At 40.9% G+C, this 25,291-nt stretch overlaps 4 protein-coding genes across 6 annotated transcripts in view; 2 read left to right on the forward strand and 2 right to left on the reverse strand.

Moving 5' to 3' along the window:
- The window catches only part of LOC139908569 (semaphorin-3F), a 287,062-nt gene that overhangs the window by 94,122 nt on the left and 167,649 nt on the right, over positions 1 to 25,291 (reverse strand). The gene's annotated exons all lie outside the window — the stretch shown is intronic.
- Positions 365 to 8,130, forward strand: mst1 (macrophage stimulating 1). The gene is made up of 18 exons (XM_071895244.1): positions 365 to 419; positions 1,133 to 1,277; positions 1,383 to 1,498; positions 1,596 to 1,710; positions 1,835 to 1,971; positions 2,494 to 2,614; positions 3,043 to 3,161; positions 4,543 to 4,714; positions 5,247 to 5,377; positions 5,570 to 5,672; positions 5,854 to 5,990; positions 6,140 to 6,172; positions 6,295 to 6,409; positions 6,499 to 6,576; positions 6,708 to 6,854; positions 6,984 to 7,090; positions 7,387 to 7,526; positions 7,969 to 8,130. Exons 1-18 carry the CDS (start codon positions 365 to 367, stop codon positions 8,128 to 8,130), a joined length of 2,133 nt encoding a protein of 710 aa, XP_071751345.1.
- On the forward strand, positions 11,242 to 18,064 carry LOC139908549 (uncharacterized). 2 transcript variants are annotated; one of them, XM_071895285.1, is made up of 6 exons: positions 11,242 to 11,360; positions 13,011 to 13,210; positions 13,421 to 13,504; positions 14,879 to 14,929; positions 15,083 to 15,121; positions 16,183 to 18,064. In XM_071895285.1, the coding sequence occupies exons 2-6, from the start codon at positions 13,106 to 13,108 to the stop codon at positions 16,264 to 16,266; spliced, it is 363 nt and encodes a 120-aa protein (XP_071751386.1). In that variant the 5' UTR covers positions 11,242 to 11,360; positions 13,011 to 13,105; the 3' UTR covers positions 16,267 to 18,064. The 2 variants fall into 2 exon arrangements, with proteins under 2 accessions (XP_071751386.1, XP_071751387.1); XM_071895286.1 differs by having other exon boundaries at positions 11,294 to 11,360; positions 13,088 to 13,210.
- c5h3orf18 (chromosome 5 C3orf18 homolog) lies at positions 19,837 to 24,959 on the reverse strand. Of its 2 annotated transcripts, none has more exons than XM_071895279.2 (5): positions 24,658 to 24,959; positions 23,151 to 23,578; positions 22,789 to 22,814; positions 22,570 to 22,699; positions 19,837 to 20,529 (listed from the first exon to the last, which is right to left on the reverse strand). In XM_071895279.2, the coding sequence occupies exons 2-5, from the start codon at positions 23,409 to 23,411 to the stop codon at positions 20,449 to 20,451; spliced, it is 498 nt and encodes a 165-aa protein (XP_071751380.1). In that variant the 5' UTR covers positions 23,412 to 23,578; positions 24,658 to 24,959; the 3' UTR covers positions 19,837 to 20,448. The 2 variants fall into 2 exon arrangements, with proteins under 2 accessions (XP_071751380.1, XP_071751381.1); XM_071895280.2 differs by lacking the exon at positions 19,837 to 20,529 and adding an exon at positions 20,534 to 20,653.

Here is a 25,291-nt window from a genome sequence, read left to right on the forward strand (position 1 = left end):
AAAAGAAAGCATGAAAAAGGAGCCATATTCATTAATGATTAATGCACTTATTGATTGGTTGTGTTTTGGGGATAAGGGCCTCTGTTTGATTAAGGTCTCAGTGTTCGTGTGTGGGTGGTTGTGTTTTAGTCAATATTTTATGTTTTAACAGAGTTTCCGCGTGGATTTCCAACCTTACCGCATAAATATTTTTTTGTATTTCTCTTTCTATCAAGCGGACCTATGAGCTCTCAGACCCATGTGTCTAATTTCGTAAAGAAAACCACAACGCCAGAGGAACAAGAATTCAAAGCAGAGATCTCTTTGGTCACTGTCATCTAGTTTTATAAACAATCTCATCCTTATCGTCCACAGACTAGAAACAATGAAACTGTTGCTCTCCTGTATTGTCCTGACAGTTTGCAGCGGACTGGTCATTGGTAAGAAAGCTTTATGATCCCTGTCTTTCATTTGAAATGACTTAAGCTTATTTAATCTTTTGTAGTGTTATGACACACTGAAGTTGTGTTTTTTTTTGTTCTTTTTGTATTTTGGCAGGAGGTTTAAATGGTAGGCCTATGTAGTAGACTAACTATCTTATTCATTTATGTAATGCATAAAAATGATTTTAAATATAATCATGGGTTGTGTATAGGATCCCAGTGAACAGTAATGTGCAAACTTTAAATGAAGGAATCACCAAAACACAACCAGCCAATAAGTGCGTTGTTTTTATATTTGTTGATAAAATGTGTTGGTTTTTTTTTACAATATAGCCTAATGTAATTATTAATAATTTGGATTATTGGACAAGTATATAATAGTAGTAGTAGTAGTAGTATGTTTCAGTAGCCAGATGTGTGACTGTGTTGCTGTTTAATGCTTTTTCAAGGGTCTTCTGGTGACTATAGCCTCACAAACTAGTTGCAGTGTCTTGGTCCAAAGGTTATATGTGTGCAGGCCCGTGCCCAAATGTTGCTGTGGGTGCCAGTGTCCGCTCAACCTGTACTCTACTTCAAAAACATAGGACCAAAATAGACACAGTGTAGAAAGTCAGCCTTTTTTATTTAATTCTTCATTCCACATGCAACAGTCCCTCAGCTGGGACTGTCAGCACTGTGCACATGTGTATGCTCCTGCTGACCTCACACAGGGTATCGCAGTCCGCTGAATGACTTCCAGCGCTCGGAGGGCAGGGAGCTCGTTCCTACGCCCTGGAACTCTGCTCGGGTGCTGACGCTGCCCGGCCTCAACCTGGAGGACTGTGCCACACGCTGCTCGCAGTCTCTGGAGTGCAGGTGTCCAGCCTATACCTCCCACAATACAAGCTGATAATAGAGAATTTATTATATGTTAATGTTACTGTATACAACTTTTGACATGAAAATATCCCTCAACACCAGAGCCTTCAACTATGAGACGCGTCCCACCATCACCTGCAAACATTTGCCCTGGGTGGGCGATGGCAGCAACGCAGAAGTCAAAAGGAACGTTAACTGTGACCTTTATGAGAAGAAGGGTAAGATGTGTGGCCCGATGTTTTAGTAGTCGTTTGGTGTAGAGATCAATGTGACATACTGTATCTGTTGGAGTTGATTTGTTCTTTCATTATGAAGTCTACGTAAGACAATGCATCGTGGGCAAGGGGGAAGACTACCGAGGCAAGGTCTTCACGACGAAAAGCGGGCACACTTGCCAGCAGTGGTGGTCAAAGTTTCCTCACGATCACAGGTGAGAAGGATTCTTCTGAATCACCTTTTAGAAGTTGAAGTCCTTCACATCAGAACTGTGCAACAGTCCTAGTGTTTTGTCTGCTGTCACTCATTTTAAAACTCTGCCTCTCTGTTCGTCCTAGGTGGACTCCCACAGCTACCAATGGCCTGGAGTTGAACTACTGCAGGAATCCAGATGGGGATCGAATCGGACCGTGGTGCTACACCACCGACCCGGAGCGACGCTATGAAAGCTGCAACATTCCCCACTGCAAAGACGGTAGGGATGGGACGATATGCTTATCTCACGTTACGATTCGATACGCGATATGGGGTTCACGATGTAATAAATAAAAGTTGACTGACTGAAGTATGACTGTGCAGAATTCCGTTTACTTCTGAGCCACAAATCTTTCTAACAGTGGCATTGGCTTGTTAGGGTGTAAACAACAATTAAAAAATGTCATTACAAAGTGCATATAATATAATTTGGATGGAGAGCTTGTGAAATTGTGATAAGCAAGCCATCTCATTTGTTATTACTACAGCAGAATAAAATGTAGGTAATATTGCGATTCATTTTTCTGCGTATTGATACGTATTGTCACAATTTTGTATTGCGATATATTGCATTTCTATATATCGTCCCATCCCTCAAAGATGCTACATCCCACTCAGTCCCATGCTTTATAAGAAGTGCACATAAATATGACATCTGATGCTTTTACGGTGCTGCTTAGAGGTTAATCTTTCACAAAAGTACTTCTCTCTGTAGAACTGTGTGTTTTGGATTTGTCCACAGAGGTTTGTATCACATGTAACGGAGAGGACTACAGGGGCCAAGTTGACCACACTGTGAGCGGCAGAGAGTGTCAGCGATGGGACCAGCAGTACCCTCACCAACACATCTACCAGCCCGAAAAGTACTAGATTTTCTTACCTGTACCTAAGTTGCCAAATTGATAGGATAATGTGAAATGCCTGACACGTGTGTGGTACTTGTGCACGTGCGTTTGTTTGTGCATGACAGAGAGAGTGAGAGAGAGTGAGAGAGACAAAGACTGGGAAAGAGAGAGAAAGGGATGAAGAGTAAAGTGCGATAGTGTCAATGGAGATGGAGAATATGTGTGTGTGTGTATGTGAGACATGTTCCGTGTCGGTTACTACTGGCAGTCACCGTATCTTGTGAAGGTGATGCTACCTGTACCCGTCAGCACTATGAATCATAGTATGATCACATCACGTCAAGTGTCAGGCCGGCTCTGCAAGCTTTCTCACAGCATCTACATTGTTTATGTCCCTTCTTGTATTATTGTGGACATAAAAAAAACGACTCCCACGTGTTTTTCAGGTATCCCGATAAGAGTTTGGATGATAACTACTGCCGTAATCCCGATGCCTCCCCAGTCCCCTGGTGTTACACCACAGACCCCGAGGTGGAGAGAGAGAGCTGCGAGATCAGCAAGTGCTGTAAGACGCCCCTCATAGGACCTGACCGTATATTCTGGACTACTCCTTATAACATAACATAACATAACATAACATAGGTCTGTGTGAGCCTAGAGATGTTTTGGTGGCTGTTCAGACTTCCACCTCTGGAGCCGGAGTTCTGCTGGTCAGGGATCAGATCTTCTCGCTTGTGTCTCACCTGTTTTGTATTTGCCATTACTTCCCTCTAGCATGAGTGTGTGGACTCGCAAACACGCAAACATTAGAATTTAGCCAAAGCTAATGGTAACAGAAGACACAGTGGGAGAATGGAGTCTTATTAGATCAGTGTAATTAAATAAAATATCCCCAACTCACGATTGCCCCTATGATTCCCTTTGATTTAACAGTAAAAGGTGGAAGAAGTTGTGCTGATGTTTGCCAGTGAATCAAGGAGAAGAGAGTAGCTGCACACTCATCACTCCGATGCAAAGATTATATATTAGAGTAGAATTAAAAAAACAAAACAATGTTTTGACAGACGACTGTTCATCAGTTGACACAGACAGTTGACAATGACAGTTGTCTGTTGAAACATTTGTATTTTTGGTGGTATTTTTGGGCTGGGCAGCCGTGGGGTTTAACATATTGCCAGTTTAACATTGTGAAGTGCCTGGAGGCGTGGACTCAACGGCCCAGCCATCACTAGTGAATAGATGATAGAAGTTCACAACTGCAACAACAATCTTAATTCAGACTGTTTAACTCAAAATAACCCCAAACTTGTGTTTGGGGTTATTTTGGGGATTCTTGTGTTTTTTCCCAAGTTTCGACATGAATTGTGCAAACAGCGATGTCCTTGGCAGCACTGGCAGGAGGTGCTCATGGGGCTGAACAAGTCGAACTACAGGATAGCGCCGTCCTGTGGTGTAGTTACCATTCAGCAAAAACAGCAAAAATTCTCTGCTCAAAATTAATTCCCTTTTTCACCCTGCAGATAAACGAAAAGACAAAAACATTTGACATATATTCTTATTTTATTGTAGACAAGGTATTTTTAGTTCAGTTTTTGTTTTTTCAAAGTCTATTTTTATTTCAGTTTATGACTTTTTAAAACTTAGTTTTCATCTTAGTCTTAGTTTTAGTTTATGATAATAACCTTATGAAAAGAAACGTATCACATAACATTCATAAAATAATTTCACTCAAAAAGCATGAATGTCTTTGAATAAAACATGCATTTTTGATACACATGGGGCCAGTAGGATTGTTCTTCTTCTACTTCATATGTTGTATCACTAAAACATTAACTTTCTAACTATAATGAGCTATAATGATGTACACCTAGCATGCCCCTGTATTGCCCATCAGTTTGTGACTACACTAATTTTTATTTTCCTTTCAACTTTCCCTTCCTCTCCAGCTGTGGTTCCAAAGAAACGCCACCGCTCCAGCTACACCACCAATTGTTTCCGTGGCCGTGGGGAGGATTACCGGGGGAAAGTGAACGAGACAACATCAGGGATCCCCTGTCAGTGCTGGGACGCCCAGTATCCTCATGAGCATCCCTTCTATCCTAATACATATGAATGCAAGTAAGTATACGACCAAGAGAAAGAAGCAGGATGTGGTTCCACAAAAGTGCAAGTATTTTGGGGTTATTGTTTTTGGATTCGCTACACTCAAAGCCCATTAGTTTGAAAATAAGTATTTACTTCAAACATGAATATTAATGTCAAGATGTCATTAGAATGTTATTTCATTGCTGACAGTTGACAGTTGACAGTAGATGATAGATGTTCAACAACAACACACTAAAAACAGGGTGCACACTTTCTTTTCTCACAGCCTTTGAGTAGCAATATGGATGTGAGTTGAATATTAAACATATTTGTAATGTGGTGATCATTTATTATAGCAAAAGTGTTTATCAGGTTTTGAATAATACATTTTCAGTAGAACTTGAAAGAAATACTTTCTTTGAGTATAGCTATATTTATTGAAATATCTAAATTAAAAGGACTAGGCTGTTATGTCTGTGAAGCAGGCCATTTAATGCATTAGTGATGAGTCAGTGGACATGGCTCCAGCATGTAGCTGCCTGACTCTGCTCTGCATTGCATCCAGGGGTTTGGAGGAGAACTACTGTCGTAACCCAGATGGATCGGAGGCTCCCTGGTGCTTCACATCTGTGCCTGAGATGAGGACTGCTCTCTGCTTACAGATCAAACGCTGTGCAGACGACATTGAAGCTGAGGGTACACTGCCCCCTGCTGGTTGACTCTGCTTTGGACAAAAGATTTGAATTTAGCAACTGTCTTTATTAGCGGATAAAGATGAGCCTACGGTCTAATGGCCTTAAGAACGTCTGAATAGTCACATGAGAGTTTCCATGTTCGTTTACTATAATTCATCAAGGTCACTGTTCTAATATTAATGTCTTTTTTTAGATTGCTACCATGAAAATGGGAAAAACTACCGAGGCATGGTTCGTAAAACCCGTAAGGGCATCACCTGCCAGAAATGGAATGTTAACACACCTCACCAAACCAAGTATGATGATCAGTATGATTTAAGAGATTCATGAATTACAAAGATGCCAGATGAGTGTGCCTTTATCCAAGAAGACGGCTGTCTAAAGGTCTTTGAGGATACTGATAGTGTTGCTGAGGTTTGTATTAAAGACTCTTGTGACGTTTTTTACAGCTTCAATGCATACTGTGTGATTTTCCAGGATAAACCCAAGGACGCACCCTGATGCCAATCTGACAGAAAACTACTGTCGTAACCCGGATGGGGACCAGCACGGACCCTGGTGCTACACCACCGACCCCAAGACTGAGTTTGACTACTGCGCCATCAAACAATGTGGTACAGAACTCTCCTTCTATTTTCCTCTTAAAATTTGTCTAAACTCATCAAATTAGTTTCATAAAGAATGTGGCAGCAATTCATCCAAACGCTGCTCTTTGTTGACAGGCAATTTAACAATTCATCTGTTTCTTGTTGTTTTTGAACAGCTGGAGAGAAGGCGCCCATGACTGAACCACCAGGTTAGTTTCTTGAACGCATATGAAACAACAATTCCGACTCGACTGTGAACCTCCTCATCTTTTTTTAATATGAATTATTTCACCTTTCCGCATCCGTCATGTCCGTCTGTTTATGAACACAGAGCAGCCGGACTTTAGTGAGTGTGGGAAGAGAGATGATCGTCTCCCCATCACAAGGATGCGTATTGTAAACGGGGTTCCTGGGAACTCGCCGTGGACAGTGAGCCTCAGAGACAGGTCAGTCGGAGGGAGGGTTGGCATCTGACCCGGGCATGAACAGGCAAAAGAGACGCTGCTCTGCATAACCTCTGAATCCTTGTGTGCAGGAAAGGAAACCATTTCTGTGGAGGATCCCTGGTTAACCCCAAATGGGTGATCAGCACCAAGCAGTGTTTCTCCTCCTGGTAAACTTCATTCATTTAGAAGACGGCACATCACAAACTAGGGTGTTTTTGATAAGATAAGACATGAAATACAAAGTGTCGTACTTTGAACATACATGTGTTTTTTTGCCTGCGTGTGTGTGTGTGTACAGCTACGTGGATCTCCCAGGATACTCAGCCAGGATGGGAACATTGTTCCGTGATCCCAAGGAAGGAGAGCCTGATGTGCAAACCATCGCTCTCACCAAGATCGTCTGTGGACCCTCAGAGTCTCAGCTGGTCATGCTACAACTGGAATCGTGTGTACTGTCAAGTGTACTTGCATCCTGCAGCACGCACACACACGCACACACACACAAACACACACACACTCAGACATACCAATACCGTAGTTAATTTTCCTATGGCTCTCTCCTCTTTTTCCCTAGCCCTGCCCAATTTAATGAGCGTGTTTCTCAGATCTGCCTTCCTCCTGAGCGTTACATTGTAACAGAGGGAACGACTTGTGAGATCGCTGGATGGGGCGAGACTAAAGGCAAGTATCATGCTACATGCTGCCCTTCATGCGACTGCTAGTTGGCTATATTGTAATATTAATAGACAGCTTCCTTAGAACAAGTCTCTGCCCTTGAAGTATCAGTTTCATTAATGTTGCATCTAAACGAGAAAGGTGTTCAGATTGTTAAGCAACAGCTGGTGTTGCTATTTCCAGAATTATTCAGCATCTGTCCACCTTCCTCTTCTTTCCTCCATCTTTCCGTGCCCCTCCTAAACAGATCAGCTGCTAACTCATCCCCTCTCTCTTCCTCATCCCATCTCACTGTTTTCAAGGTACCGGCGACGAGTCTGTCCTCAACGTGGCCCAGATACCGGTTCTTAGTAACAAGGAATGCAACAAATACTTTCGGGGTCGTGTTCGAGAGAACGAGATGTGCACAAGCTCTTTCCAGGGCGGGGTGGGCGCCTGCGAGGTAGGTGTCTGTGGGAGAGGTTGTAGCCTACCAGAGAATTCGTTTAAAGGGCGGGAACAGTCAAAAGTGTCAAAGCTTTATTGTTCATTTAGAGTAAAACATTTGTCTCCAGTTTTCCCATGGCTAATTTTCTGTATTCACTGACCATATTCATTGACAATCACTGTATAGTATACAGGAAAAACCTTCTTGCAATGAAGACAAAGAATGATACAGCAAAGTACTGAGAATTAATACATCAAGTCATTCCAAGCACAGAGGATACAACTATTTATATATTCCTATAAATAAAACATCCACATTAATCATTTGAAACATATTAAAATAATGAATAATGAGAGTGGGCAGGACTAGATGGGACTAGATGTTTCCAACCTCAGCAGTCATAATAGAGACAAACAATGAGCTGTGACTCCAAAGTCTGCTCCTGTGTGTCCTGCAGCGGGACTACGGCGGACCTCTGGCTTGTCAGAACAGCGACTGCTGGGTGCTTGAGGGCGTGATCATCCCCATGAGGCGCTGCGGACACCCAGGGCAACCCAACATCTTCATCCGCGTCTCCGTCTATGTGGACTGGATCAAGAAGGTCATGGAGATGGCTTAGCGACAGATATTACCATCCATCAGGGACTGATATGCCCACCAAATCCGCTTTCACAGCCTCATGACCAGCTATTCACTTGACCTGTTATTTTTTTTCACAAATTCACAAATTTTCCTCTTACAATAAATATAAAAAATGAATCAGTATGTTTTATTATATTATCTATAACATTATTATAACGCACAAAGATGTACGTATAAAATATTACAAGTAGACAGTCTTGTTATGTTGTACTATGTAGTGCCTGGTGAAAGGTACAGGGACAGTAGAGTGATTAGTTATTTTTGCTTTAAATGAATCTGTATTTACATTTACATTTAGCTGATGCTCTCTCAACTAAATAACAATAAGTGCATCAATAGAGCAAATTAAATTCCTGAATTGCCAGTTCCAAGCAGCCAGTAATAAGGAGTGCAAGCATAAATCCGACAGCATACAAATAGAATAAGTGAAAAATATTCACGTTCCCCATGAATATTCATGTATAATAAAGAGGTGCAAGACAAAGAAAAAGAGCAAAGCAGATAGTGGCAATAGTACACACTGTTAAGTCTTAATTCATTCTATTTATTTGCTTACAGCACATGATGAAACATGCTAGAATAAAGACTAATTGTAGCTAGTCCAGAGAAGTATAATGACTGGAGCTAATTAACTTACAAAAACACTCGTACGGTGGGGGGTGGCGTGAGGGTTTATGCCAAACTTTTTAAGTTTCTAACGTCCCCTGGAAATATCCTCTCACCCTTTACCACAAAACTGTACACCTCCCCTCTCCCTGGCATTGAATGGAGCTCCAAAATACCTTCTTTGCCCCCAGCCTCTAAAGAAATCCCTCCTCTGCCTGTCTTTTGATGCCTGCCCCCACCTCTAAAGACATGCCTTTGTGCCTTATGCAGAACTGTATGCGCTGCACATTCTTTCTAGTTCTATAGGAGGATTTTTGTAACCCGGTCCTGATGAGCCCACGGAATTCAGCTTAAATAAACCTCAAGATCAGAGTCCAACAGAATCTCAGACACACCAGCCTGCAGAAGGCCACTGAACTCTGTCTGTCCTCCTCTCTCTCTCTCTCTCGCTCTCTCTCTCTCTCTCTCTCTCTGTCCCTCTCTCTCTCTTTGTCTCTCTCACTCTCTTTCTCTCTCTCTCTCTCTCTCACTCTCACTCACTCTCTCTCTCTCTGTCTATCTCTCACTCTCTGTCTGTCTGTCTCTCTCTCTCTCTCTCTCTCTCTCTCACTCACTCTCTCTCTCACACACGGACACTTTTTTTCTCATTCTATCCCTCTCCCCCTCTCTTATCCCCCTTTCTGTCTCGCTCAGTAACTTGCACACCGACCCTTTCAGAAACGTTCTTTTGCCTAGAAAATTAAAAGATACTGATACTTTTTTTTTTTTTACTTATAATGTGCAAATAAATAGGCACAAAAAGAGACAAAGTGCAGCACATATTCCCACATCTAATAATGGCCAATCATTCTACTACCAGCTTTTGGCAATGGCAGGTTGGCAGTTATGATTTAAACGTCATTCTGCTCACTTTCATTTAGTAATATTTATAGTAGATGACTAATCAAATACATGTATGACTGTCAGTTCTTACTAACTGTCGCCAAAAAGTTCTGGGAAACTTGACTAAAATGTTTAATAAATGAGTGATTCTGCTACAAAAATATATTCATCAGTTCTTTGTAATTTCATTTTATTTGTTACGGTAATGGTTTTGTATTTTTCTATTTGTTATGGTAATGGGTCTGTATTGTTTGATTTGTTATGGTAATGTTTTCGTGTTTTTTTTATTTGCTATGGTAATGGTTATGCCTAAGAAGTAATATGTAGGGTAAATGAGGACAAAATGTAGTTTCTTTGAACAAACTATTTGGACACTGTGTTCATGATTTTTCAATCTGCAATGTTCTGGTTTCACAGGATAGTCAGTGTGCCGACTTGTGAACTACATTAAATCTTGGAGCCTCAGTTTGACACTATAATCCATGTAAATCTATCCCCATACTTCATATTTGTAATTTAAAACACAATATTTTGGTCTTTTGCCAGCTCGCTCACCTGACATGACTCCATGAGCAGTGCAGCATTAGCTGTCCCTGGAATGTGTTTTCACCTTTGTTCAAACATTTCCATCTATATTTATCAGTTAGTGCAACTTGCAAAATTACCTCTTCAGAACAACAGAGAACAGAAAAAAACACATTATCTTGGTCGCCCTGCTTTAGTTTGTATATGTTTTAGAAGTATATTTTTTTTTAAAACAAAAACATATCACTGTGATATCACATGATATCACTACAGGCAGCCAAGACAGCATGAACCTACAGAGATACGCAAGCCAAAAACTACAAATGTTATCCATAAGGGAAATATAACTTTAAGAGAGGACATATCTTTAAGGACCATGTTTTTAATACTTTGAGCAATAGTTTGGGCATCTGTTATTCATATCAACTCCATTATGTCTTTTTAGTCATATAAATATAGGTCTTTTCTTTGGCTATTGTTCATTTCTAATGTGCAGCAGTGCAGTGCATCATTCAGTGAACCAGGTCAGAGCCAGTTTTTCATATTAAAGACCCCCAAACAGATGTGTATCAGACTACTGACTGATTAGATTTTGTTCTGAGGAACAACATCTAAGGAAATTGTTGTTGTTAGTTATGACTAACAGAAATATAGAACTGTCTACACTGTAGGTGGGGAGAGAACAACAGCAAGGGGAGTGAAACCTCTTATCGAAACAGTTAAAACAGTCTGATCTCACTCTAACTTCTAGAGAGACAAACTCAACCTCTTCCTCGTTTTGGTGAGGACCCTCTCAAAGACCCCAGACCCCACTTTGGGAACCACTGAACTAGGCTCTACCCTGTATGATGCCCATCTCTCTCAAGTGGGTGGTCCAGTGAGCTTTAGGGGCGGGGTCCACTGTTTCAACCCTCCTACCCCGTTCTTTCTTGAAACATGCTTTAATAGAGAAAGTATGCAATGCATACTGCTCAGCTACAACCCCCATTATACTTCAACTGGGGTATTCGTGACTGGACGTCTGGGGATCACACACATTTCCGATTAAAGGAGGAGAGAGGGATATTACCCTTTCATTCCAACCAATAAGACGAGCGATACTAAGACTTTCATAGTTGTTGTAGGAGCACAAAGTAGGCTGACTGTCTGAACTTCCAGGTAACAGCAAACGAGAACACATCTTGCCGAAGCAAGGTAAGTTAGAGTGTTTCTGCTGTCATTGTGTTGCTTCTATTTTTTTGGCATTGCTTCCATTTACTGTGAACAGTACTGTTCAGAGCTAATGACTGTCTATAGGCTGTGTGGGCCAACTGAAGTAAGAGGTTTTGCACCTGTATTACTTGCCTTTTGCCTTCTTTACAAACTTTTGCTCTTGCTGTCGGTGTGAACATCCAGTTTGGTGGACCTGTTATCACCGCATAGCTCATTTATGAAATCAATTGCGCAAGTGGTGATGGAAGTATAGCTGCTTCTGCAGGAGATGTGTTGAGCCCCGACTTTACACTTTAACACTGATGGCCTCGACTCTTGTTTCGGCGTTAACATGTGCCAGTTAACTTAAGTGCAGTATCTGCGCTTACTCATTATAGTGGAAACGTAAGGCTTGCTTTCAGAGTGTATGTTTGAGCGCTACGCACACATTTAAATGCTGTTAAAGACTGTTTTTATGGATGTAATTGCCGCCCATATGCAAAAAGTACATTCAGTCCCATACTTCATCGCCAAACACATAGGCCTAGTTCAGCCGATGGTCTGCTGCTGCTGCAAAAGTGTAGGGCGCTTGTCTTGACGCCGAAACGAGTTTATAAGCAACACTGGCATGCGTCTCGTTTGGCTTTATATCGTTACGACGAGGGTGCATACATTTCCCAAATTACTCTTACTTCCTGCTTCGGTGCGGGCGTTTTGATAGGCTGTGTTGGCAATTAGTGTTTGGCACATTCCTTTTTGTGATCTCGAAGTTGAATGTTAAGGTATCATAACACCCAATTTACAGCAGATTTTTTTTTTACTTAAACTTTTACGAAAAATACATATATTTATCGTATCATACATTTTATGAGAATACTACAAATATCACAGCAACACACTAAGTCACTATAGGAAGATTACAGTAGTATTACACTATTATATTACACTATTAATTATGATAAGGTCACTATAACTCACTATTGAGCACCACAGACACAGTGTAAGTCTGTAGGAATATTCTAGTGATTTTTCTACTGTACCTACTGTAATTACACAAGATCCACAGCATTTGCCAAATAAAGGTTGTAGCAGCATCAGCACAGCTATAGCCTACATTAGCCTGCTTAAACACCCATTGAGAAATAACCAGTAGTAACCCGTAGAGACCGGATAGAGGATGGGCAGCCTAGATCCACATTTTGGATGGTATATTGAGTTGTGAATATCTGTGCTACTTTTAGTCACTGCAGACCATTCTCATGTTTCCCTGCATTTGCCAAACCCCTGTCTGTGTTCGGATGAACCTGCAATGACTGGTGCCAAGGCTTAAATATATATAAGCAGGTCTCACGCTCCCACTGCAAAAAGGATCCTGTGTGATTTTGATTTATCCTTTTAATGATACACTGAGCATGGATTGAAAGTAGTTGTGGTAATTTGTTTTTGGTAATTGTTTGTGCAGAAAGAAAACAGATTGAATTGGTATGGAAATTTAGCTGAACAGCCTGTTGAAACATATCATTCTTTTAAGATTATTTTAACATTAACATATACATTTATTTTGCTACACATAAATGCATGTTATTTATAATGCAATATGCCATTCAGATTTTACAAATTCAGAAGAAGTAACTTTTGTTCACCTTCCTTCAGCCCCTGACACTCAGGTCTTCTCCTGCTTAAGCCCTTGAGGCCTCTCCCTCAGGCTTCGATGCTCACACTCTCTGAAGCTGGTGGACAGACACAGGATGAGTAACAGAGGGACCAAAGAGCCGTCTCCCCAGCCAGGCACTGCCCAGTCTCCTCCCGAGCCTCAGCGCAGGGGCAGGGGTCGGCCTCGCAAACAGCAGCAGGTGGGACTCAACTCTGCTAAAGATTTAAGGCCAGATCGAGCCTCCTCCTTGATCTTTAATCACAGTAGTCATCCTGAAAAACACAAATTGTTCATCAGCAAGAAGTCCATTCAATACAGTTACGATCTGACTCTGTTTCCTGGCTATAGAGAACAACTCATGCAAACAGACTTTTTTTTTTTTTAATGGTCAGTAATCTGCTCTCTCCAGGAACCCGTTGGACCCCCGACTCCAAAGCGACCCAGAGGACGACCCAAAGGCAGCAAGAACAAGGGCCCCAGCGCCGCACTGAAGGTTAAACATACTAGACTGATCAGAGTATCCAAAACACTGCTCACATTTTAACTTTTAATCTTAGAGTTATAACAGCAATCCCTGTTACTGCACTATAGTGCAAACATTTTGTTGTGAATTCAGATAAATGAGGGGGTGGGGATATTTTCCCTAGTAAAGAAAAGCCTGTTATATGTATATTTTCACAACAGCTAGGAAAATTTACAGTTATGCAAACATAAATTCACTAATTTACATTGCTATCAACAACATTTCTGTTTACGTAATTGTAGTGGAATTTATTAGTATACACAGGAATAAAGATGCCTATTGTATTTTTGCTAAATCCTCACTAAAAGTTCAGGTTTCAGGGTTTTAAGAAGCCTGTTGTATTGGGAGGAAACGCTGTCATGCTGCCCCTGCTGGCAGCATTCCATTTAAATAGGAAGATTGGCAGGAGCGGCCTGTGCATGTAGCAGATATATAACATAGTAAATCTGTCTGCCTTTCCACACACTGATTTATTTATTTTATATTGTGGGGAGAGTTTAAAGACACAACAAGACGTCTTGAGGTTTTGCCTTTATCTAGGAAACAGAAACACTGCTTTCTGTCACATTAAATACTTTGAACTATTTTCAGAGATCCAGCTAATGTTGGGTAACTTTGCAGAAGCATAGTATTTCAGATTGGAACCTGCAAATAGAAATGCCAATGACCCTATAGTAAATTGTTGTTGCCCTTTTCAATTTTGGGAAATTTAAAAATATTCACAGTTCCCTCTCGGAGCAGTGTGACATAAAAACAAAAAGTGACATAAATCTTTGTATTTGGTTGTTTATATTTATTTAACTATAGCTGACAGAGTTGCTTGTTTATGTTCAGAGGGTCACATTGTAAAAACCGATGCAGTGTTTTATCAGTGTTTTATTGAATTTCCAGCTATGCAGATATATGTTAACTTTTTAGGGGATGGACTGATTCTACTTGGAGACCAGAAAAAGTTTTCACTTTCCCTCCCTACTGATCACTAATCAGGACTCAGAGAGACCATTCTTGTAGTTTTGTATTTGGAGACAATGCTAAACATTGCTTGTAAAAATCAAATGAAAGTCTTCCCAAATGCCTCTTTTACTATAATGAGAATAGGAGCCACAAAACAAAAGTTCTGTGGCTCCTGAGAGAAATGTTTTTGTTCCCCATTGACTTGCAGAAGCATTAGTAAGAAAAAAAAAAAAAGAAAAAAAAAAAAAAGCTGCTGCCAACTTCTCGAAAACTAAAACACTCATATGAAAACTTCTTGGATGCCCTGAGTCTTGGTTACTGATCAGTATGATAGATAGGGTTCTCAAAATCTCAAACCTCCATTTTAACCGTCCGTCTGTTCTGCCTCAGAAAGTAGAGCCAGTTGGGGAGAGACGACCACGTGGGCGACCGAGGAAATGGGTATGGGGCAATCATTGACACTTAAACACATCATGGAGTTTATTGTAAATTTATGTCCAAAGCCTCCAAGATGGTTCTGTATGCCAGAGCTGCACAACGGCTTTTCAGCTTTTCCTTCATGTCCCGTTAATCCAGTTGCACCTCTCTCCACAGCCCCAGAAAGTAGTTCAAGAGGCAACTGAAGAGCAGCAGGTGAGGGGAAAAAACTTTGTATGACAATACTGCCATGCGTGTGCTACATTATTGTATTCCCAAGAAAGGTCTTTTTCATTTTTAGTCAAGACATGCTCAAATATAGATATGAATTATCGATAGGTATTCTAATTAAAAGTAAGGCAGAGTCTGACAGTGTTACCATTCACACATAGCATTTGATCCTCATTTATATCTATACATTTTCTAATGTTTTCAGCAGTATGTATGATCAATTTAATAATGCTGATTTTGTATTAAGGCACATCAGAAAAGTGGTTGCTATTTGCTTTTTCTATGAGAAAAGGCCAAGATCACAGTGCTGAAGTACAGTTGTTTTTGCACATTGCCTTCTAATGACAAAGCAGGAAATTATATATACTTTTCAAGACTATACTTTGCTTGTGCTTCACGTAAACTGACTTCATTAGGATATGATGATTACGTGGAAATGCAGAAACGGTGGTGCTGGAATCCCCAAACACACACCTCTAAATATCCTTTCTTGCATCCAGTTTTGGTACTGTTACTCAGGAGGGTGAATACAAGTGTTTGTGAGAAACTTTTGTTCCTTTTGCCGACTTGTTCATTTGACAAACGGACAGATTGCACAACCGTTTTCACCAAAAGAGGCCAGTTCTCTTGATGCCCCCCGCCTGCCTTATCGCGTCCTCTCTGCTGAACACTGTTTCAAAGAGGTTAAGATGCTTCAAGAACTGAAACCGTTAGGCAGACTCCCTTTCTCAGACGCATGCACGCGAAGGGGAAGAATGAGTCAATGTAGAGAGGGGAAACCTGATCTAACTGTTCTCTTCCTCTGTCTTCTTGGTTTCCTGACATAACCGTCGTCTTCCTCACATTTTCTAGGTCTGACAGCTGGACCTATTTCCCCGCATGCACACAATCACTCACAGAAATTTTCACACTCATTCTCGTATATCGCGTGATTCATCGCACTGTACATGTTAACGATTCACAAGAAGCCAGCACACGCACAGAGACAGAGAGAGAGAGACGGACACGGACAAAGTGACGGTGGTTTTTGTCCCTCCCTGTTGCAGGGCCCTTCAGAAGAGGCTGAGGAGGGTCCGTCGCAGTCCGAGGCCTCGTCATCTCAGGTTCCAGCGCAGGAGGAAGGGGAGTAGATAGGGTGCCTCTCTACCTACCTCAAGGTTTGGCCTCAAACAAAGAGGGGCACAACCTGACCCCAGTCTGTTACGGGGATTCAGGAACACGGAAAAAAAAAAAAAAATCATTGCAGACAGTGGTTTCTTCATGGGATACTGTACCCCGGGTTTGTTGGTTCTGTTTGGTGAATGATGGGCATGGTTCTGTTGTTTGAACATTGAAGAATTTGGTCTATGGATAGGGCTCTTCAGGATGTGTGCTTTACTGAACTCCTGAGTCTGTGTGCGTGTGTGTATGTGTGTGTGTGTGTGTGTGGTCTGTCTGTGTGTGTATGTGTGTGTGTGTGGTGTTTGTGTGGAGAGGGGTTGGGGTCGTGGGCTAAAAAGAAAGGGGATTGAGGAAAAAGGAACCAAACTGAACCGATACTTTGAACCACATTACTAAATCAAGAGTTGTGATCCCTCATATCAAATGGGAGCAAGATGGTGACATTTTTAGCAATGTTACAATATTTACAATGTGTGCTGAAGTCATTATCATGAAAGTAGATATGAAAGGTTTGATTCCAAAACGCTATATCCATTTTGGGGAAAGATATGCTACCTGATGTTCATTGCTCAATATTTCAAAAATGCATGATTATATTAGATGTCAATGTAAGCAAGAGGATTAAGATAGCTGATAACCTCAATGATATTCCATTACAATATTTTTTTTCTTGTTCCAACCACCAATTGTTTTGAAAACGTAGGTGTCCAAATGTTAAAATGGATATCTCGTTTTGGAACTAAACTCTTCATATATCGTCAACAACAGTGCTGACGTGTCATCTTACCACACTCAGGATTTTACTGTTACATTGCTTTTACACCATGTTGAAACCTCAGGTACAAAACTATTCAGGAACATGTTGTCAGTCTACTCAGTATGATTATTGTGCTATGTTTATTGTGGATTTCTGATCTGTATTTGACATTAACGGTATGCCTTGACACAAAGACCTCATTTAGACCTCAGTTACCCTCTTCTCTCTCATTCTACCTCAGTAACACAAAGGACAGAAGATCTCCAACAAAGCGATTCTCCACTCCCTCAACAATGACACACACTTACACACACACACACACACACACACACACATACACACATATGCTTGTGCAGACACACCAACATAGCCAGGCAAAGAGCTGCAGTGCATGCAAGCCTACAGATCGACACAGAAACACACAGAACTCGACCTTACACTCCTGCAGACGCTTGCAGGGTTTTGGCTCCTATCAGTGTACAAATAGAAACATCAGTGTCAATCTTTAGAAACTGTATTTTCTTAAAACCTGAAATGAGACTTGGTTTATTTTCCTGGGCTACAACTCAGCCAATAGTTTACAACAACTTGATGAGATATTTGTTTTTTAGGGTGTAGTTTCTTTATGAAATAAGCATTTTTTTTGGGTCTGTCACTCCTTTGAGATCTTACAATAACATTTTTTACTACATCATGTATTTTCTGATTCTTACACTGTAAACTGTATGTGTGACACTCTTAATCCATGTGATTTGAACGGTAGCACATAACTACGTAGTGCTGAAATACATGAGAATGCAAAACAACAAGATAACATCAAAATACGTATCCACAAAGTAACAGTAGTATGAAAATTACTAAGTAAATTGTGGGTAATTTAGCAAGTATTAAACACTGTATCATTAATCCCCTCTTTGTTTGACCATTTTCGTTACCATTTTGAAAACACCTTTTTAAGAAAAAAGAAATCCAAGGCAGTCCAATGGCTTTTTGTGAAAAGTTTAAAAACTAGGCACAGTTTTTAAAGTACGCCAGCACCATAGCTCCTGCATCACATCGCTAGCTTGTCTGGAAAGCTAAGCAGGTTTGGCTGTGGTTAGTCCTTGGATGGGAGACCACCTGGTGCTGGAAGTGGTGTTGGAGGACTAGTAGGAGGTGCTCTTCCCTCTGGTCTCATGAATAATATCCCCAATGCCCCAGGGCAGAGACAGGGACTCTGTCCTGTGAGTGAGCACCGTCCTTCGGATGAGACGTTAAACCGAGGTCCTGACTCTGTGGTCAATAAAGATCCCATCGGCACTCATCGCAAGAGTAGAGGTGTAACCCCGGTGCCCTGGCAAAATTCCCCAAAAACAGGTCTTCCTTCCATCATGGCCACCTAATCATCCCTCGTTACCTAATTGGCTCTTTCAGTCCTCTACTCTCCACTGAGATAGCTGATGTGGGGTGAGCGTTCTGGCACAAACTGGCTGCCGTGCATCACCCAGGTGGGTGCTACACAGCAGTGGTGGATGAGTTGAGTCCCCCCCCCACGATATGTGAAGCACTTTGAGTACTTAGAAAAGCGCTATATAAATGTAATCAATTATTATTATTATTAAAGTCTTCAAAATGAATAGCCAAATAGAATGAAGGCTATTTTGGAGTGTCATGGATTTCTTTATCCTCATAACCAAAATACCTTTTTTTCCATAGAGCACCCGACCATATCTTTAGCATCAGGAGCTTAGAAGCTTTCTGTTTTTCAAAAACTTAGTTGAGACCTTGTTTCAAACCTCAACAGTTAGCTCGGTCAGGATCACTGCACTCGGCCTGCTGCACAGCCTCAAATCATAATCTCAGCTGCCTCAACTTCCTAAGACGCTGTCAACATGCATAGCCAGACATTCATTTATCCACCTTGACATACATATCCCTTGTGAGTTGTTATTGCTTGCATATTACTTGCTAGTTGTTAATATTACTTCACAATTTACATACAATGTGTTTTTGCTGCCTAAAACTAGTTATTTTATTACTAAGATGTTATCATGCTGTTTCCCAATAATTTAATGTATTTCAGCACTGTTTACTAAAACGCTACCAGAACAGTTTCATTTACTTCTGCATTGACTTTCCTTCTTTGCCCTCTGGACTACCTCTGAAAACAAACACGTTGAGTCTTCAGCACCATCTCAGAGGAGTTTTTGGTCGGCTTTAGCTGAACCTCTCCTTCAAACTTGTAAGCAGTCTGGATCTTGTCCATGTGATCTAGATGGCTTGCAACTACCACTCACCATGAAATCTTGAAATCGTCAAACAATTTTGTAGTCCACTCATCTCACCTCACTACATTCATATCACCATTTTCAATGGATGTTAGCCTCAAGTAAGGGTGCCTCTTAATTTAACTACAGATGAGTCAATGTTTGTCATTTTACATGAGCTGTGTCTGGATATTTACAATCTATATGGTGACAATGTTGTTCTGTGATCTTACTGATAGTGATATTTTGACATACTTGATCCATTTTCAATGATTAGAAAGTTTAACTTGACAAATCATCTTTTATGCCTTACTTTTAACACCATTTTGTAGCTATGTACCATGTGATATTAATGTCTCCTCATCCACTTCAACGTTAATACAACTCACAAACCTGTGATATTTGTTTTGTTATGATTCTTTACCATGTGATTTGTGTTATTCTGCTTCTTTATTGCTTATCAATAAAATATCACACCTATCAACTTTTTTTGTTGTAGATTCGTACAACAAAACAGCCTTTAAAATTGGTTTAAATATGTTTAATGTTTTATTGAAAGAAGCACTCCTGCATTACTCAACAGAGAAGAAACAAAATGATCTGAAGGGTGACACTTCACTTAAGGATGGGAGTGGTAACACGTCCAGTGTTCAAGCTTGCCACAGTCTTAAGACCACAAAATCAATAAAAACACAACCCAATTTACACAACCCTCCTATCAAACATGGAAGTACATATCAAGGTTCAGAAGAACTTGATTGGCAAGCTACCAGACATTTCAACAGCAATGACACCAACATGAATAAAAGAAATGTGCATTACACTGCGTTTGTGCGCCAAATGATAACAGTGCAAGATCATACATGATGTTCCCCATTAGATTCCATTATGGATCACCAAAGACATCATATGTATAAATGGAAGTGGATGTGAAATTATGAAAATAGTAGGGAGCACATATGATTAAAGACCGGTTGTCAGAGTGCCTCACAGCTTATCCCACCCCAAAACACATTCACCAAAGCTCCAGTTGTTCCCAAACAAATCCAGTTTTCCCTTTTTTTTTTTTTCTTCCTGAGCGGCATATCTTCATGATGGGGACAGAAGCCCCCACAAACTCAACTCAACTAATGGCTGGAAGAGCATCGTTAAGCATTGAGAGCATTGGCTACATCTGTGAAGACCAGACGACTGGGCCTCTGCGTCGTCCCCTGGGAGGTTGTGAGAGTCTGCAAGTGAGATGAGCAGCAGGTGAAGATGATGAGGATGAGGTGGGGGGCAGAAGTGGCAGTAAGTTCACATGCTGACTCCAGGTTTGAATTGCAGTAAGGACAGTAAAGACAACTGGTTATCCTGGTGGAAACAATAAAATCACTGATATGCCTGTCCAACATCTGTTTTGTTAATGTTCCATTGACACAGCTAAATATTAGAATTAGGATTAGAATTAGATTGATTACTCACACGAAAGAGAATTTGTTAGCACCAGGGGCCTCATGTATAAAATATGAGCGCACAAAAGTGCAAAGAAATGCATATATTCTTTTCTGTCTGATTAAAAACCCCACCTTAGGTGGCGTGTACGTATTAGTGGTCGCCAAGGCGTCAGCTAATGGGGATCCATTTAATAAACAATAAACAATTTCCCTTCTCCCATATCGCAATCATTGTGAAATTATGCACACGTGAACGCGCCTCCTGCCCATTCTCACAATTAGCAGTTAATGGAAGTTGAAACACCCCTAATTAGCCCATTTTGCATCCAAGTATTTTGTGCAGTTCAGTCCTGAGTAGAAATTGTTATTACACATTATTCTAATGATTTGGTTTCATATGATCATGTTTGCTCATGTTACTGCAGGACAGCGTTAAGGACACTTTTCCTGCTGCTCTAGGGAGAGGAGAGGATGTTCAACACACATACACACAGCTTTAAATGTTATGAAACTCATTAAACCATAAACGACCACGAAATAAATGAGACCACGGTGTCTGAAAATTTAACTACACACTGTTTCCGAAATTCTATTTTTACGTGATCTTTCTTTGTCTTTAGTTGTCGTCATATCACTCCACTGACTGCCTCTTGAAGTCTGTGTACGCATGGTGTGAAGTATGTGTAGAAGTGCACACATTCTCACGTCGTGTTTGATTTTTCTAATTCAAAAATCATTTTATGTTGTGTATGAATACTGTTTTATGCTTATGCATTGTTTATACATCTGGCCCCAGGAGTATTTGATGCGTAAGTATTTGGTAAAGGGACCACAAAGGAAAGGATATGAAAGATAATGTGGATGTAGATTTTGAGGTAAAGACAATGTAGATTTAGAGGTAAAGACAATGTAGATTTAGAGGTAAAGACAATGTGTGTGTGTGTGTGTGTGTGTGTGTGCATTCAGTGCATCAATTACAAATTATGGTAAGATAAAGAATAGTTTTTTTTTACTTTGCTATAGTAGTGTGTGTCTGAAATCAATTACAAACACTTAAACTACTAGTCTTTGTGATGCTGAAATAAGGATGAATAGTGTGAAAGAACAGGTTTAGGAACATGGATCAAAAGACACACAGGTGATACTTTACCATGTTTGCCTTTTACCATTATGCCATTGTCAAAACTTAAAAGAAATAAAAGAAAATGGTAAATTATGACAGGAAAACAAACTTACAATTTTACAGACTTAAAAGAGAACAGAGAAACTTGAGTAACTTTGATTCTGTACATTATCTAATTAGTAAAGTAAAACATAGATGTAATATGGCAAAAACATAGACTTCATCAAAATCACAACATATGGCAGACATTTAAGCATATATCATTAAATGCACAGATAAACATCAAAATAAAGGAAAAACCAGAATTGATTCTACAAGCATCAGAAACTCTATTAGACCAATGTGACACCTTTTCTTCCATGAGAAATTACATCACGTCATGCTTTGTTGTGTTGGTGGAAAACACTGTCTCAGCCAAAAATGCTCCAAAATCTCCCATCTCAAGTGTCCATTTTGGTTGAGATGTTGTGACTGACACAGCCATGGAATATGGATAACATGTTTTTATCAAACCATTAATTCACCGCTTGTGGTCTGTGAATGAGGACATTTTCATTCTGGATGAGACCGCTGCCAGCAGGGTAGAAATGTTTCGCCACAGAAAATGAAAATGTTTCAGTACACTTTGTATCCCTCATTTACTTGTGTTTCCTTTATTTTGGCAGTTACCTGTGTTAATACGGTTTAGAATTATTCTGGGATTGGCCTACCTTGGCATTGGGACCTGTGAGGCTGCCGTCCCGGCCGTGGTCCAGTAGTTCCTGTTCCAGCAGGTCATCCTGTTCTTCTGCCGGGTCAAAGTTGTACATGGGCATGAGCTGGTGCCTCAGCTTCTCCAACCTGCATGGCGACAGTTTGGAAGTCAAGATCAATGTAACAGTGCCGCAGTAAGGTCAGAGAAGTAGATCAGAAAAATAAAATAACCTCACCGCTTCCGTTTCCGAATATACAGCATCTGAGACGGAGAAAGAGAGAGATAATGGGAAAGAGAGCCAAGTCATTATAAAGTCATTATTCTATCAGATCATATTGTTAGCAATATAAGCAATTCTTCCAAAAATATAAAAGTATCCACCAACAAACATTTTTTGAATTCACCAATAAGTGATAGAGGCGAGGTATACATCAAGTTTGAGCTGTTATGAAACAAATGTATTGCTTTTTGAAGGAAAGAGTAGCATGTGATGTGTGCTTAAAACAATGAATTGAGACAAAGTTTTGATATTTAGATAGAAGTTGGTACTTTTTTTTTAGACAGGTGATTATAGTATTTAAATGATTGATTTCTTACAATTGCCACTGCCAAGCCAATGACGGTGATGATGCCAAAGGGTAGCAGCACCATTCCCATCCCTGAGCCCTCGACTACCACCTCTGGAAACTTGGTGGCATTGAAGCTGGTCTCGTTTGTTGTTATAGTAACAGTCATTAATGTTGTTCTGGAGGTGATATTGTCCCTGGCATTTGTGCTCGTTGACAGGAAGGGGATTGTGGTGGTCGTGGCAGTTGTGGAGAGAAAGCTCGCGGTTGTCTTTGCTGCAGTCACAGCCATGGTTGTGTATAGCTGTTCCAATTGATGAATGTATTTTGAATCTCTATGTGGATGTTTCTGTGCCTCTCAGTCTCCAGCGTGTCTCATGGCTGACACAGGTGTCCCTCTGGCCTGGGGTCCACTGAAGCATTGGGGAGGCTGTGGCCATATAACCTCAGGAGTGAAACCTGAAATGTACAGTTTCACATCGTCATGCTAGTTACAGATGTCACCACAGAGCTTCAAAGTAGTCTATACTATAGGGCTCATGGTAACCACCTAATAGGGAAAAACAACACATGACTATAAACTACAGCAAAAATGCTGAATTGTCAATTTCATTCGGTTTAAGTGCACTGATGATTTGCTTAGATCACTGTTAAAAAAACAAACAAAAAAAGAAAACGCCCCACCCCCAGTTTCATCCGAATGAAACCCATAACTGATTGTGCCAGCGGGGTTGTGGTGGGTGTTTTGGGCAGGATGTGGGTAACAGAGGCACAGAAGGAAAGTGGCATAACAAAGTAGATAAAATACTGAGGAATATCAACCGCTCACATGGTAACATGCACTGTGAGGCAATGTGTCAGAAGTGTGTTCAAACTTCAAAATCAAACTTACACCCACACACACAAATACCACACACAGGTTCCATAAATACCCACTGCATCCAAGACACAGTGCATGTACCTACCGCCCACACATGTACACATCTCAGCGTGATGAGATTGAGATTTTAGGTTCCCGCTACAAATTTATGATGATGAATATTTTCATTTGTGAGGAGTATTCATATTATTATGCCATGTATATAGTATGGATTACTCTCATGTTTGCTGTCCATTTTAAAGTAAGTATTGCCACTCTGTTGTATAGTGACACAGGAAGGCGACGAAAACAAAGACATATGATCCATTCCGCCTTCCTTAGTGCATCCTGTCTGCTTGCACTCTTAATGAGGAACATGTGCAGCTTAAGCAAACAACCAATCACAACCAAGGGCTAGATTCAGTCATTGCTGTTGTCCAGTTAAAGACCAGCTACAGCACACAGACAGTGCATACGATGTTTACATAATACAAGATGGTCATCTTTGCATGAGTCACTTTATGGTCATATTGCTATGTGTTAACTGATACATTACATGTTATTTTTAGTCAACATGTACTGTAACTCAGCTGTCCAACGCGAATGGCCAGGCTACTAATCCCAACAACGTGACCAGCTCCTGCTCCATGTGCCCCCTCAGATTTAGATGTATACGTACCTTAACATATAACATGAAGAGTTCAAAGGGGAGCTGCAGTGGGGGGCAAGCTAGAGAAGGGAAAATTTCAGTGGAAGAGGGGACGTTTCCCCCTCTTGCTACCCCTCCTCCTCTGCTTCTCCCCGTAGCAATACAGGCGCTACACAGGCTGTTTACATGGAAAACACAGCCATTTTCTCTGATGATGGACTCCACACACCAAGTAACCCTATCCCCAGCAGCTTGCAAGAGATCCCCTTCCCGTTCTCCGCTTGCCTCCTAGGATCTACTCCCCCCTGTCCGAGCCTTTCTTGTGTTTCACATAACAGAAGCTGCTCCAGGGATGCTGCAAACAGAGATCAGTGCTGCAAGCTCCCTCCCCCGCCACCCTGCAATTGGTCTAATGGCTTAAAGATGATAGATGTGGTTGGCTCCCTCAGCTGTCTATTTGGCTTTGCAGGGATGAGAATGGGATTTAATGGCTCTGCACACCAGATGCTGTCAGGCCCATGTGAATGACTGCATCCGGGTGGCGGGTCTGAGGAAATTAACCCTATGATGTCTTCCCTCTAACGCTCAAGGACCTGAATTCACTTGAATAGAAACACACAAACAGAAACAACTGAAACATCTTATAGGTCAATTATCACTTTAG

The sequence above is a fragment of the Centroberyx gerrardi genome, chromosome 5 (genome assembly GCF_048128805.1).
Source record: "Centroberyx gerrardi isolate f3 chromosome 5, fCenGer3.hap1.cur.20231027, whole genome shotgun sequence".
NCBI lineage: Eukaryota > Metazoa > Chordata > Actinopteri > Beryciformes > Berycidae > Centroberyx > Centroberyx gerrardi.